Below are 14476 nucleotides of genomic sequence, written 5' to 3'. Positions count from 1 at the left end.
TGTTGTTGAGATGTAGGGGATTGAGAATGATTTCTTTTCATTCTATTATCTTTCTTTCTAATTCATCCTGATCAGACTTGTCCTATACGACTGTATGGCTAAGGTTTTCTTCATTAGAATTGGCCGAGAACAGAACATGACTAGACAAAGCATTGGCTCACATTCTCCTGTAACTGACGTCTCTCTTATGTTCTTCACTGTGTAACTTGATCGATTTCTCTGTTTGGCCAAAGTATGATATATCACAGTTGCACCAAATCTGGTAAACACTGGGATATTTAAGGTTGTGATGTTTAAGTTTCTGACGGCATATTTCACTATATATCTGATATGATCCTGTGGCTTCCTCTCTTTGAGAGGGTTGCAGCTGATTACTAGGGAGATAATCATGGAAGGTGGTTTCTCATTTGCCTTCCTTGCCATATTTCTATGACTGTAGCCTGTGTGTTCACAGGTCTGGTTTGCCTGCTTGCAGGATGAAAAATGCCAGATACTGGCAGAAAAGAGTTAGCCGGTTAATCAGCCATAGCCAAGTTAGCCGGTCTTGGCGTATGCCCAAGACCGGCTAACTTGGCTATGGCTGAGGAAGATCCTTCAGCTCCTCACGTCACCAACAGGAATCGAGCCTAGGACACTCTTTCCCCAGGCATATGGTTGCGAAGTGCAAAGCCACTAGGCTAACCGTGCAGACTCTCACACACACACACACACACACACATAGTGTGTGGGTGTGTATATATATATATATATATCTGGTATATTAACTCAGAATTGGGATATGTTCATATTTTTATAAACTGAATTAGATCCGAGAGTTAGAACAAACAGTTAAATTTATTCACAATGCAACATGTTTTGTCGAAAGGCCAACTTCTTCAGGCATTAAGAAACACAGAAAGCAAATAAAAAACACTATAAAAAAGAAACATTGTGTCACTGAAATTTAACTACAGTTAACTTTGAACTGGAGCTACAGTCCATGTTAAAGTATAATTATATATAATTCACTATATATATATATATATATAGTGAATCTGATCAAGTGTAAGCGATGTGGGAGAGTGAGATAAGAGAGATTGAAGAGGTGGTTGTGAATGAAGAAGTGAGCAGCAGAAGTATAGAAAATGAGAGAACAGGTGTGCAAAAGAGAAAGGGAAATAGGGAGGCTCAGGGGGGACAGAGGAACACAGCATGAGAAAGGTAGATACTCCAAGAGGATGTGATTGCATGGATTAGCTCAACATGGAATAGAGGCATACCACAAAATTCTTTGGTCTGAAACACACCTCATACATAGATGTTGGTACAAATTTGAAATTTGGGATCAAGGGAAAATTCGAAGATGAATAAGGAGAAAAAGAAATGGCTCGAGTTAAGCATGGAGAAGTCACGTCAAATAAGTGGTGTCAATGGAACCAGCTATAGATCTAGGAATAAGCTGCTATGTTTGCTTGTATATAAATGCTAGGAAGTGTAAGAAACAAGGCAAATGAAATGGTTGCATTAATCGAGTCTGTTCACAGAAAAATTGTTGGAATAAGTGAGACATGGTTGGATGAGTACCACATCCTGACAAGAATAGAGATGGAAGGGTATGATGTGTTTTGTGAGAATAGAAAGGGTAAAAGAGAAGGGGAATGCTATTGATGATAGAGAAAGAGCTACCTCCATACAAAGTAGAGATGCAAGGGGAAATAGTGCCAGTGGTTTTGAGCAGTATGGTGTGAGATAGAGGTGAATAGAATGAAATACTTAGTTGGATGATGTTATAGACATTGGTAATGTGGAGGGTAGTAACTATGAAATGTATAAACAAATCAGCCAAGCAAATAAGAAAAGGGTGATTATTATGGGTGATTTCAAACTGTGGCAATACAGACTGGGATGATGAGATAGCAACTGGAAGTAAAGAAAATGAGTTTCTTGAGTTTTTGAGGGACAACTACCTCAGGCAGTATGCAACAGAGGGCATACGAGGATTGAAGATCTTGGATTTGATCATCTCATCAGAGGATGTAATTATAAATGAGATGTCAAATCACTCTCTAGTTGGTGATAGTGACCATGAGGTGATTACATGGGTGGTTGCCAGCAATGTGAGGACATCTATGAGAAAAGGGTATATGTGGAACTACAAGGCTGGTGATTATGAAGAGCACAGGAGATGGCTTGCAGGTGTAGCATGGAACGAGGAGTTAGCCAGAAAAGAGATCAACACAGCTTGGAGAATATTCAAGAACTATCTAGTAGTAGTAATGTCTAAATGTATTCCAAGGGTGGTCAGAAGGTTAAATAAGGTAGGTGTGAAATGGATGAATGAAGAGGTTAAGCATGTGATATAGAGAAAAAAGGCATTGTACAGACAGCATAAGAAAAGTGGTAATAACCAATTCCTTGAGGATTACAAAGACTGGGTGAGGAGGGTGACTTGGTTGATAAGGGTAGCAAAATGGAAGTATGAGCAGCAGTTAGCTAATGAAGCCAAAATGAATCCTAGGGAGTTCTTTCAATATGTAGCCAGCAAAAAAAAAAAAGAACGATTATGGAAAGATGACACTGATTGGAGAAAATGGTATGAGGACAACTACTGCGGAAGATGTGGTGGTAATACTTATGAGCATGAGCATTTCATAAAAGTCTTTCATTCTTGTGAATGTGACATCATGGAGAGATTGAGAGCAGTTGAGATGGGGAAGAGAGACTGACTGTAAGTGAGCAAGAGGTGGATGGGGAATTGAGCAAACTTGATGTTATTAAGGCTGTCAGACTTGATAATATATCACCACATATTCTGAAGGAATGTGCCAGGGAGTTGATATCTGCCTTGACATATTTTTTTAATATGGGTTGCACTGGGTCAAGTTCCAAAGGAGTGGAAGGAGAGCAAGATTGTCCTGCTTCATAAGGGCGGTGATAGAACTCGGGTATCAAATTATAGGCTTATCTGTGTGTCAGGTGTTGTGGTTAAGTTGTTGGAGAAGCTGGTGAGAACTAGGATCCATAATTGGGTTGACATCAATGGTATTATCTTTGATGGACAGCATGGATTTGCTGAAGGGAGGTCAGGTTTTAGTAATCTACTTATTTATTACAATAAGGTGACAATTTCTTTGGACAGAGGAGAGAGATATACAGTAGTATACTTAGATTTTGCAAAGGCTTTTTATAGATTCTTCTTCATCCCTTAGGAGTTGAAAGTTTATTTTTCACTTGGGTAGACTGTAATAAATTTAGTTTAATCCTTTATCCAAGTGTGAGTAAACAAAGTTTGTGCTTGAAAATATCTTCAGGACTGGGTAAGGTAGTACAACACCATGCAACTTGCAGCAAAGATGGACCAAGCTAACATCACTCCTATCTCAGTATCTCCCATAATGCAAAACACATCTCCTTGTGAATATGTATAATGTTATGCATTAAGGGAAGGGCCACTACCCAGACTAGTTTTGACCTTTATTGAGGTCTCTTCAGTAGGAGCCAGGCCCAGAGGTGGAGATACTAGTCCTGAAGATATTTTCAGGACTAGTATATACATGAAATGTTTTTCTTTCTTTTGCTGCTTTGGAACATTTATGGTAATTAAAGCCAGTCCAGTGCTTAATGTCTTCAAACCACATTCTTCTGGATCTACCTCTTTCCCCCTTTTTCCATCCAGTTTCCCTTCTAATATTAATTTCTGAATACCCTCTTGTCTAGTTAGATGTCCAAAATATTTAAGTTTTTGTTCTTTAATTATTTTCACTAATGTTCTTTTCATTTTTGCTTTCTTTAAAACATCTTTGTTTTTCATTTTCTCTGTCCATGGTATTTTTAACATTTTTCTGATGGTCCACATTTTGAAAGCTTCTAATTTTTTGCTTCTTTATTTAGAGTTCAAGTTTCACTGTTGTAGAGAAGACTTGACCAGTCATAGCATTTTATTAATCTTTTTCTCATGTCTATATTAATGTCTCTGTATGTTAGAACAGTTTTCATATCAATAAAGGCTTTTCTTTCTATCTCTATTCTTCTTTTTATTTCTTTAAGGGAATTTCCTCTATCTGTAAACATTTGTCCCAAATATATAAAAGACTGAATCTGTTCAATTTTCTTTTTGTTAACAGTTATGTTTAGTTTCTTATTTATTGGTTCTTTTGATATAATCATGCACTTTGTTTTCTTTAAGTTAATAATTAATCCCATGTCTAAGCTTCTCTTGTACATTTCTGTGACTAAGTTTTGAAGATCATCTTCAAATTCAGCTATAAGGACTGTGTCATTTGCATATCTGAAGTTGTTGAAGTTCCTACCCCTGACTTTAAAACCTTCAGTTCTGAAATATTTTTAAAAACTTGCTCACTATATATATTATACAGTAAGGGTGATAAGACACATCCTTGTTTTACTCCTTTTTTGATTTCAAAGTTGTCAGAATATGCATTTTTATATCTCGCTGAGGCCATTTGATTCCAGTATATATTTGCAATTATACGTAGATCTTTTCCTTTTAACACATTATTCTCTAGGATATGTATTAATTTCTTGTGATCTATTGAATCAAATGCTTTGGTGTAATCAATAAAACAAAGATATATACTTTTCTGATTATCGAGGCTTTTTTTCACATAATGTTTTCAAATTGAAAATTCCTTCTGTTGTACCTTTTGTCTTTTTGAAAACCTGATTGAGTATCTTCTATTTCTACTGACAAAGTGCTTTTTATTCTTTTTGATAGATTACCACATGGTAAGTTGATAGTCAAACTACAGCGGATGGGGTTGGATATTAGATTAGTGCATTGGATCAGAGACTGGCTATCTAATAGGTATCAGCAGGTTGTGTATGGGGTAGCAATATCCAGGAAGAGGAAAGTCACTAGTGGTGTGCCTCTGGGATCTGTTTTAGGGCCATTGCTGTTTTAACTTGTATGTTAATGATATTGGAGAAGATTTGGATGGGGATATTTGGTTGTTTGCAGATGATGCAAAGTTGGGACGAACTATGAAGAGTAGAGAAGATGTTGTTGGCCTTACAAGAAGACTTGAATAAATTGTGTGAATGGGGATGCGAGTTCAATGTTGCAAAATGTAAGGTTTTAAAATTTGGGAAACAAAGATGGGATGTAGAATTTATACTTGGTGAAGATATATTATTGGAGGTAGAGGAAATAAGGGATCTTGGGCTGATAGTGGATAAGGATCTGAAATTTAGGGAACACATTGCAAAAATTGTGATGACAACACAAAGAATTCTGGGAATGATCTGGAGGACACTGACTTGTAGAAGTAAGGAGATTCTTGTTCCATTGTATAAGGCTTTGATTAGACCACACATGGACTACTGTGCCCAAATTTGGTCACCTGGTTTTCAAAAGGATGAAGAGATGTTGGAAAGGGTCCAGAGGTGACATTACTAAAGTAGTTTCTGATCTCTGGAATGTCGAACATGAGGAAAGGTTGAGAAGATGCAATCTACAGAGTCTAGTGGATAGGAGGAAAAGGAGTGATATGATAGAGACCTACAAGTTAATAAGGGATTGTTATAGGATCAATGTTGGAGAGGTTTTACAGCAAACGGTGGGAGATCAGAGGAGAACCAGAGGTCATCCCTGGAAACTGTATAAGGAGGGTGTGAGCAGGGGAGTGAGAAGCAGGTTTTTTTCATGGAGAGTTGTGAATGATTGGAATGCCTTGCCTGATAGTGTGTTGTCTCCAGAGAATTTGAGTGTGTTTAAAAGCATGGTATGATGAGCTGTGTGTATGACAAAAGGACCTCCTAGATGAGTCTTTGACTCCATGAGGTCTTGGGATAGTAAATGTGTGTGTGTGGGGGGGGCACTTTATTTTGCACTGTTATGATTAATGCTTTCTTCAGTGAAAGCATAATGCTGTTGGCAATTTAACATTGCAGCTCATTCTATTTCGAATAAATCAATTGTTTGCATTCTACCTTGTAACAACTGTTTTTTAAGCCACTGATAATGGTCTGTTAATTTCTGACTGAAACATATGGCAGTATATTTAATAAATAATACTTTTACCTTGTGTTTTTGTGTATATATTGTATAAAACTATGGCACAAGTTTTTCTACAAACAAAAATTCATGGAGATCTGATGATAATAATTAACTGTTTTTCTTGTTAATCTATTTGTGGTAACATAACCTAATAATTTATGTACTCCCCCAAAGAAGCTTATATGGGACTAGTAAAATTATTAAATAACAACAGAACTTATGTGGTAGTATATTGCAACTCTTACTAAATAAAATGTTACCACAAAAATCTCCATTAAATGAATATTTTTTATGATGTTGCACAGAATATATGGAAACTGCTTGCCAAATTCAAGAACATCTCATCCTGCATCCATTTGCATTTAGAACCCATACTCATGGTTTAGGTAAGTAAATCATTTAAATTTATTTTAGTATTTTAATTTTACCTACTCACAGTATGTAACTTTAAATTAATAAAGCACATTAAAATATGATAAATCTGATCTTTTCCTTTGTTACATGGTGATATGCATTCATTATGGCAAAATGAATGCTGATCACCATGTAAAATAGCAAGGTCATTATCAGGAGTATGCTCAATAAAAATAATAGAACAAAATGTTTTTCATGAATATTTTTTAAAGTGTTTTAATTAAGTATAATATTTTTTTTTTGTCTCCAAAGCTGAATATTTAATGTTAATAGGCTTCTGTAATGCAAATTCAGAGTATCCAGTAGAAATTGATCTACCGCTCAACAGATTCACAGAAAATGCAAATTACTTATGCCTATAAAAACACTGGTTGCAACCACATCAATTCACTCCTGTTTTTTAGCTTGCTCACTAGGGTAGCTACATCATGGCAAATCATTAATTATTTAGATGATTGTTTGAGATGGCAGGCTGTTGGATTACTTGAAGCAGCAGGTGAAGGCAGCATATTGGCTTAATGAGTTACAAAGTGTTGTCTTGGTACTATGGATGCAGGAACAATTACAAGAAGAATTGACCAAGGCCATCCGAGGGATATGTCGGCCAGAACAGACTGCTGTCTGGTGCTTATGGCAAAGACCCTGGAACCCTACAGTGTCCTGTCACCAACATTTAGGGTACTGCTGCCACAGTTGAAAACATTCCTAACCAAGCTGTTGAGAAGGCTTAGTTCAAGTAGACTCTACACAAGAAAGCCAGTGGTTTGGCATGCGGTTGCAACCTGTGTTTTTATAGGCATAAGCAATTTTAATTTTCTGTTGATCTGCTGAGTGGTAGATCAATTTCTACTCGATACTCTGAATTTGCATTCCAGAAGTCTATTAGATCAAATATTAACCACCACAGCTTACTGAAAGTAGTGCCATCAGTATGTGATGTACCTGATAAATTGGGTACAGTTCTGTTCTCTAATTTCCATTTTAGCCTACAAATGGAATCTAGACACTGTGTGATCTGGAGAGAAAACAAGGAGTGTGGTATCATTCCTGAACATCAAAAAAAGGAATATATGTGGGGAACCTTATAGACACCTTCATAGTGTGCATGGTCCACCACCATCAGGCCTGTTTAGCCATTAGAGATGGATCATATATCATACTGATGATTAATAGCTGCACTCCTTTTCATGTTTTTGATAGGGATACTGTATCTGTGCAGAGGTACTGAGAACAGATCTTCAAATCCTGTGCGTGCGTTGCTGTAGCCAGAATGATTACCCTGACTTCAATCTGATCAAACAGGTGTGGAATACATTTGGGCATTTCACTGCACACTGATAGCCACCACTTCAGTCACTTGATGAGTCTGCTCATGTGGAAAAATTGGATTTTTTGCTACTGCAGAACCTCATAGACACCGTCATATTATGCATGATCCACCACCATCAGGCCTGCTTAGTCATTAGAGAAGGATCATATGCCATACTGATGTTAATGTGACCATATTAACATATTAGGTTCTAGAATACATTGTGATTGGTCAGTCAGCGCACTTGTAAAATTGGTATTTTTATTTGTTTTATTGCATTTTTCCCTTAGAAAATTAATATTTTCCAGTATTGCACATTTTAGTGCTTTTATAACATATTTTTGTTAAGATATTGCAATATTAAATATAATTTAAAATGATGCCAAAATGAACAAGAAACATAACACTCAGAAGAGCAGCAAAGTCCAGAATAAGAAGGCTTGCCCCACTAAGGAGGATATTAAAGAGGTTATTGAAAATGAATTAATCTCCAAAATGCAAAGTAAAGCAGATTATTAGAGAGAGAGAGAGAGAGAGAGATGATGATGATGATGCAGGAATTACAGAGAGTTGAGCAGCATTCTATGAACATAGTGAAGAAAAGAAAATTAAGCAACAGAATCAGAAACAACAAAGCACAGAATCAGGTAACTTAGTAAATAATGAAAATCACATAAGCAATGTTGATTGTAAAAAGAAGGATATTTGGTATGGTGACTATCATAAAACATGCTGTTGATGAGTGAGTTATAACTTCAAATTTTTCTAGAGCAAAAATTAAATACAGCGCATACAATTTGAAAAACAGAAAAATAAACAAGATTGTAATTGTAGTAGGTACTAATGACATAACTAACTATAAGTTCAGTATGAGAGAGGAAATGAAGGGATTGTTAGAAGAAGCGAGAGTGAAGAGTGAGAAAGTGAAAATCGTAAGTATATTACCTCAATATGATAAAAATGAATTAAGAAGAAAGGCTACAATGGCAAACGATTAGATGCATAGGCTGTGTAGAAGGAATGGATGTGAGTTTTTTGATGTGTTGGAAGGTTATGTGCTGAACTACAAAGCAGGAAATTATGACCAACAGAGGAGCATACTGAGTTCAACACAATAATATCAGTTACTGAATGAGAAGTATATCGAAGAATATTTTAAATGCTTCCCACGACAGTGTGTGGGAAGCATTTAAAAAATATTTAAATGATGTAATATCAGAATGTGTTCCAAGAGTTCAAAAAATAGGAGTAAAATGGATGTGTAATTTTATAAAGCGAGAGATTCATAAGTAAAGGATGATGAAGGAATGCCATTTGTATAAGGATGATGTCATTTACTAAAATTATAAGCAGCAGGACAGAAGAGTCAACTGTTGTGTGGAAAACGAAGTCTGAATATGAAAAGAAACTGGCTTTGCAAGCTAAAGATAATCCCAAACAATTCTATCAATATGCTGCAAGTTAAAGAATAACTCTACTGAATGCAGATGATGTGAGAGTGACAGATGTAGAAGAGGTTGTTTAACACGTTCGCTGCCAACTACGAGTATACTTGTAGTGGGTAAACCTGCTTCACAAGCCAGCTACGAGTATACTCGTAGGACGCTTACCGCCGGGAACGAGATTATTGTAGTGACCTTGAAGAAGTGAAAATGCTTGGCTTGTGGGGCTAGCTTCAAAACTGTGTATTCCCATAGAACGTATATGCTCTGTACAAGCCAACTACGAGTATACTCGTAGGACGTTTACCTCCGGTAACGAGATTATCGTACTGACCTTGAAGAAGGAAAACTGCTCGGCGTAGGGGAACAGATCATGCCAAAGTAACGTGGCAGCGAACGTGTTAACTAATGAGTGTCCATATTGCTAAAAGCTATCAACTTGGATGAAGAAACTCAGATGTATGAGTGGGATGTATTAGAGCTGTACCACAAACTGAATAAGAATTCAGCAATAGGGACTGATGGGATATAAGTATGGGTGCTAAAAGAGTGTTCAGTTGAACTCACTATTCCTTTAACCATGCTATATAATTTGAGTCTCAGAACAGGGAAGATTCTGCAGGAGCAGAAAGAACATATGGTAATCCCATTGCACAAGGTGCAGTGCGAAGACTGATGTATCCAACTTTCGATCTATTAGTATCTCTGAAGTGGTGGTGAAGATGTTGGAAAAGTTGGTTAGGGTTTGTACTCAGAAATGGGTTAACAGAGAATCTCTACTTTGCAATGAAAAGCATGGATTTACTAAAGGAAGGCTATGTTTTAGCAACTTGCTCACATTCTGTAATAATGTTACCATTGAGCTAGACAAGGGGAATGGATATGCCATGATAATTTTGGATTTTTATTATTATTATTTGACACCTCCAGAGAGTCCATAGACTCATTGAGGGAGGGCACCTGCTCTACAGCTCTCTCCACCACTCAATTCACCAACAGCATCTAAACGGCCAACCACCACCACCACTGGTTTTTCCACAGACAATCGCAAACATCCATGCCCACAACGGGATTCGAACCCGCAGCCTTTTGGCTGGAGAGTGGATACGCTAACCACTTGGCCAGCCAGGCTGGCAAGGCTTTTGACAGAATATAGCATGGAAAACTGTTGCATAAATTGGAGACTTTGGATTAGAAAATATTAGCGTGGATAGGAGGATGGCTGACTGACATATATCAAAAAGTCATATGTAGGGAAGGGGGGGGGGGGGTTCTGCAAGATGAAGGTAACCAGTGCTGGACTAAAAGGATCAGTCCTTGGTCCACTGTTATGCAATCTGTACATTAATGACATGTGAAGGATTTGACAGGTGATATACAGCTATTTGCTGATGATGCAAAGATAGATAGGGTAATCAGGAATGTTGCTGATATGCAATACTTGCAGAATGATTTGAATAGGCTGGAATTGTGCGAATGGGAAAATGGATGTCAATAAATGTAAAGTCATGCACTTTGGCATGATTAGATATCCAATGTCGTATTGGTGGGATTATGCTAGAAGAAACTGATCAAGCTAGGGATCTTGGAGAGATAGGAAGTTAAAGTTCAGGGACCATGTAGCAAAGATTGCAAATACAACTCAAAAGATAATTGCAATGCTAAAACGAACGTTCACATGTAAAAATAAGGATGTTATTTTGCCTCTTTACAAGGCCTTGATAAGATCTCACTTGGACTGTTGTACACAGATCTGGTTTCTGTTGTGATTCTGATATTGGAGAGTACAAAGGAGAGTGTTAAAAATGATATCAGGATTGTGGAATACTGATTATGAAGACAGATTGAGAATTGTAAAGTGCAGACACTAGCAAACAAGACACAAGCCCATCATCCATGTCAAAAAACAGGAATTATAAAATGCCTCATCAGAAGAGCCAAAACTAATTGTTCTACTTTTGATTATCTACAGAAAGAACTTTCTACTATCCAACAACACATGAAACTCAATGGCTTTTCTGAAAAAAGTACTCAATGTCTTCTCAATTCTTATAATCCTCCACAAAACAACAAAGTTTCAACACGTCGAGTGCCTATTCCTTATATCTCCGGTATTTCAGAACCTATCGCAAGAATTTTAAAGAAATATGATTTAACAACTACGTATTCACCTATTAACAAATTGTCTTCTCATTTTCCTTCTCCTAAAGACAAACGCTCAACTTTATCTCTTCCTGGAGTTTATTAAATTCCGTGCAACTGTGAGCTCTCTTATTTTGGACAAACTGGACGTTCTCTTGAAAAAAGAATCCGAGAACATCAATCATCCATTCTTCACAACAAACCTGAAAAGTCTGGATTGGCTCAACATGGGATTGAAACTGACCACAGCATCCTTTGGTCCAAGACTCGCCTCTTACATAGATCCCGTTATAGGTTTGAACGTTTGTTCAAGGAAAGCGTGGAGGCCTTGCTCCATCACCCCAACCTGAATCATAATGACTGTATATCTATATCAAAAATCTGGGAAAGTCTAATCAAGATTACTGATTAATTAATTATTATTTTTTAATAGCAAATTTAATCATGTTTCTACTTCAAAATATTCCGTTTCATACTTAGTGATATAACATCACGCGGCATGTTCTAATTTTAACTATCTATTGTTAGTATTCTAGCTTGTATTTTTTAAACTGTTCTTGTAATACCACTGACGGTCTGCTATTTCCAGACCGAAATATTTGGTTAAATAAATATCTTTCTTGTGATTACGTGATTATATCATTCAATGATGATTTGTCACCTGGTTTTCATGGTAATAAAGATTTATTAGGAAAGGTCCAGAAAAGGTCAACTATGGTGGTGATTCATCTTTGGAATGTAGGGATATGAGAGCAGATTGAGGGAATGAAATTTGCAAAGCCTTCTAAATAGGAATAGAAGGATATTGAGTCTTACAAGTTGATATGAGATTGTTTCCTGGTTAATGTGGATGAAATTTTTTATGGAATGTTGGGGAGAGAGAACAAGGGGGCCATCCCTGGAAACTACATAAGAAGGGTGTGAACAAGGGACTGAGGAGCAGGTTCTTTGCATAGAGAGTGGTTGGTGAGTAGTATGTGTTACCTAGCAATGTGGTGAATGCAGACACATTGAATGAGTTAAAAGTATAGTATGATAAGTTTTGTTTGTGATGGTATGTACCTCCTGTGATGAGGCTTTTGACTCCATTATAGGCCTGGTGTTAATAACAATGAAACTTTGTTATAGCAGTTTTGAATGAAAATCTGAATAACAGATATTACAGTGAGCCATACATTTCTCTTTTTTCCAGGAAAAGTGGTATCAGCTTTTGTGAAAAAGCCAAATAATGATTGGTATATAATCGGGAAGCATAATCCATTAGAACCGCAAGTAAGTATTCAAAAAAAAAAAAAAAAAAATTCCCTTTTAATCTGATAATTTTGATGCACAATATTATTACTGTTTTCTGTTATTGTTTAAGCTTAGATTAAACTTATTGTTCATGCTTTTGTTAATCTCAGGAAGTGCTTATCTATTATTTCCACTCAGACCATTTCAACTTAACAAATTATTTCTCTAATTTAGTGTGTTTTAAATTACACAAGAACAAACATTCCCAGGCATTGGGCCTTCTCTAGCATACCATTCATCATTCAAACTTTTGTCTTGCTATCAGTCAATCTCTTTGTATTTATATTTCTTCTCTATTCATTTATTCCAACTATTATACTTATTTTTTATTAATATTGTGACCTTCTCACAAATCTACATTTCATAGTGTTTCAAGAAAGGAAGCTGCTGACATAATAGTTTTATTTTATATATCACAGGATCATTATACATTATATTCTTCACTTTGGAAGACGTGATATTAGCAGGTGTTTTTTTTTTTTTTTCTTCCAAATTCATATTTTTCACTCTTTGTCTACCAGATGGCAAGTGTAAGAACACAGTAGTTGTAATGGTTGCATCAAGTTAATTTTATTTAGATTTATTGTGTAATGTTATTAATAATTTTAGACTGAATGTTGCTGTGTGATCGCTTTGATGACTGGTATGCAGTGTTTGACATTTTTTTAATTGTGTATTATTTTAAATTGTGTATTTCTTGTTCAGTGCACTGAGACAAAATGGCAGTGATGGTGATCACTGAAGATGTTTATGTGGAGAGGTAGAATAAGAGGTGATTATATCCACACTCACAGGAAGCATGACACTGGATTATGAAGCATATTTGAATCAGAGTAGGGAACATGGAGTAGTAAGTGAAACTGATGGTGAGAGAGAGTGAGTGAGATTGGTAAGAAAAGCATGTGAGACTGACACTGAATAAGACAGTGCACCTGACAGTAATATAATATGCAAGATTGTTGGCAAAAAGAATGTGATTAAGGGTAAGATGACAGGCAATACTGACTGTAACACTGAGAGTTCAGCTGATAACAGGAGTAAATGATATTCAGAAAGTGAATAAAGAGTTAAGACTCATTTGTGTGGAGTGAAATTAAGAGAACTGTAGATATTCATGAAAGATGGTCATATGAAAAGGTAGTGAATGATTTTAATTATGATAATACAGACTGGGATGAAGAAATAGCATCCAAAAGTAAGCAATATGTAACAGAAGGCATTTTAGGCATTTGCAAGTAGTGCTGCTGTATGGAGATTTAATTAGTAAATGTATAATGAATGAAGAGATGCACAGGGTTTGTTTTCCTGGAGGTAGAATGAGCAGAATCATTGCAGTATTGGTTATGAGGAATAAGCACAAAAAATAAAAATAAAATAAATAAAATAAAATAAAGTTGATAGTGGTAGTAAGAACAAATAATTTGGTTGAAAACAAGGAGAATGTGAGAATGGATATCAGGAGGTTTGCCAAGGAGAGTAAGTGATAATTGTTTGGTTATTTATTTCGTATCCAAACACAAGTAGTACAGTAGTAAGTAAGTCGTACAACATGATTTACAACAAATTAGGATACATTACAATGAGATTAGCTTAGATTTAGTAGGTTAATTATACAGGGAATAATAATTAAATATGAAAAAAAGGAAACTTTACAGAACTTATATACAATAAACATGGTCAGATGTTCCTCCAGTATCTTGCACAATCAACTGCTCTTTCTGTGCAGGATATAAGGTCCTCTTTTGCACAAGGCGATGGAAAAAAGGGACAAGAAAGAAGGTGTTCTATGGACTGGGTTGTCCCACATTCACAATTGTCTGAGCCAGTGAGGTAGCCCCATTTGATGAGGTTTTGTTTGCAGCGTCCGGAGCCTGTTTAGGC

The 14476-nt window shown here is 36.3% G+C and overlaps 1 protein-coding gene across 1 annotated transcript in view; it reads left to right on the top strand.

Annotated features, from left to right (window-relative positions):
* The window catches only part of Phm (Peptidylglycine-alpha-hydroxylating monooxygenase), a 285691-nt gene that overhangs the window by 219409 nt on the left and 51806 nt on the right, over positions 1 to 14476 (top strand). The window contains exons 7-8 of the mRNA XM_090406196.1: positions 6301 to 6381; positions 12495 to 12574. Coding sequence (XP_090262322.1) covers positions 6301 to 6381; positions 12495 to 12574 — 161 coding nt within the window. The remainder of the gene's footprint in view (positions 1 to 6300; positions 6382 to 12494; positions 12575 to 14476) is intronic.

The sequence above is a fragment of the Typopeltis vanoorti genome, chromosome 16, assembly GCF_054136105.1.
Source record: "Typopeltis vanoorti isolate ZY-2024b chromosome 16, IOZ_Tvanoo_1.0, whole genome shotgun sequence".
Lineage (NCBI taxonomy): Eukaryota > Metazoa > Arthropoda > Arachnida > Uropygi > Thelyphonidae > Typopeltis > Typopeltis vanoorti.
The sequence above is the reverse complement of the archived record's forward strand: the minus strand, read 5'-3'. Positions and strand labels throughout refer to the sequence as shown.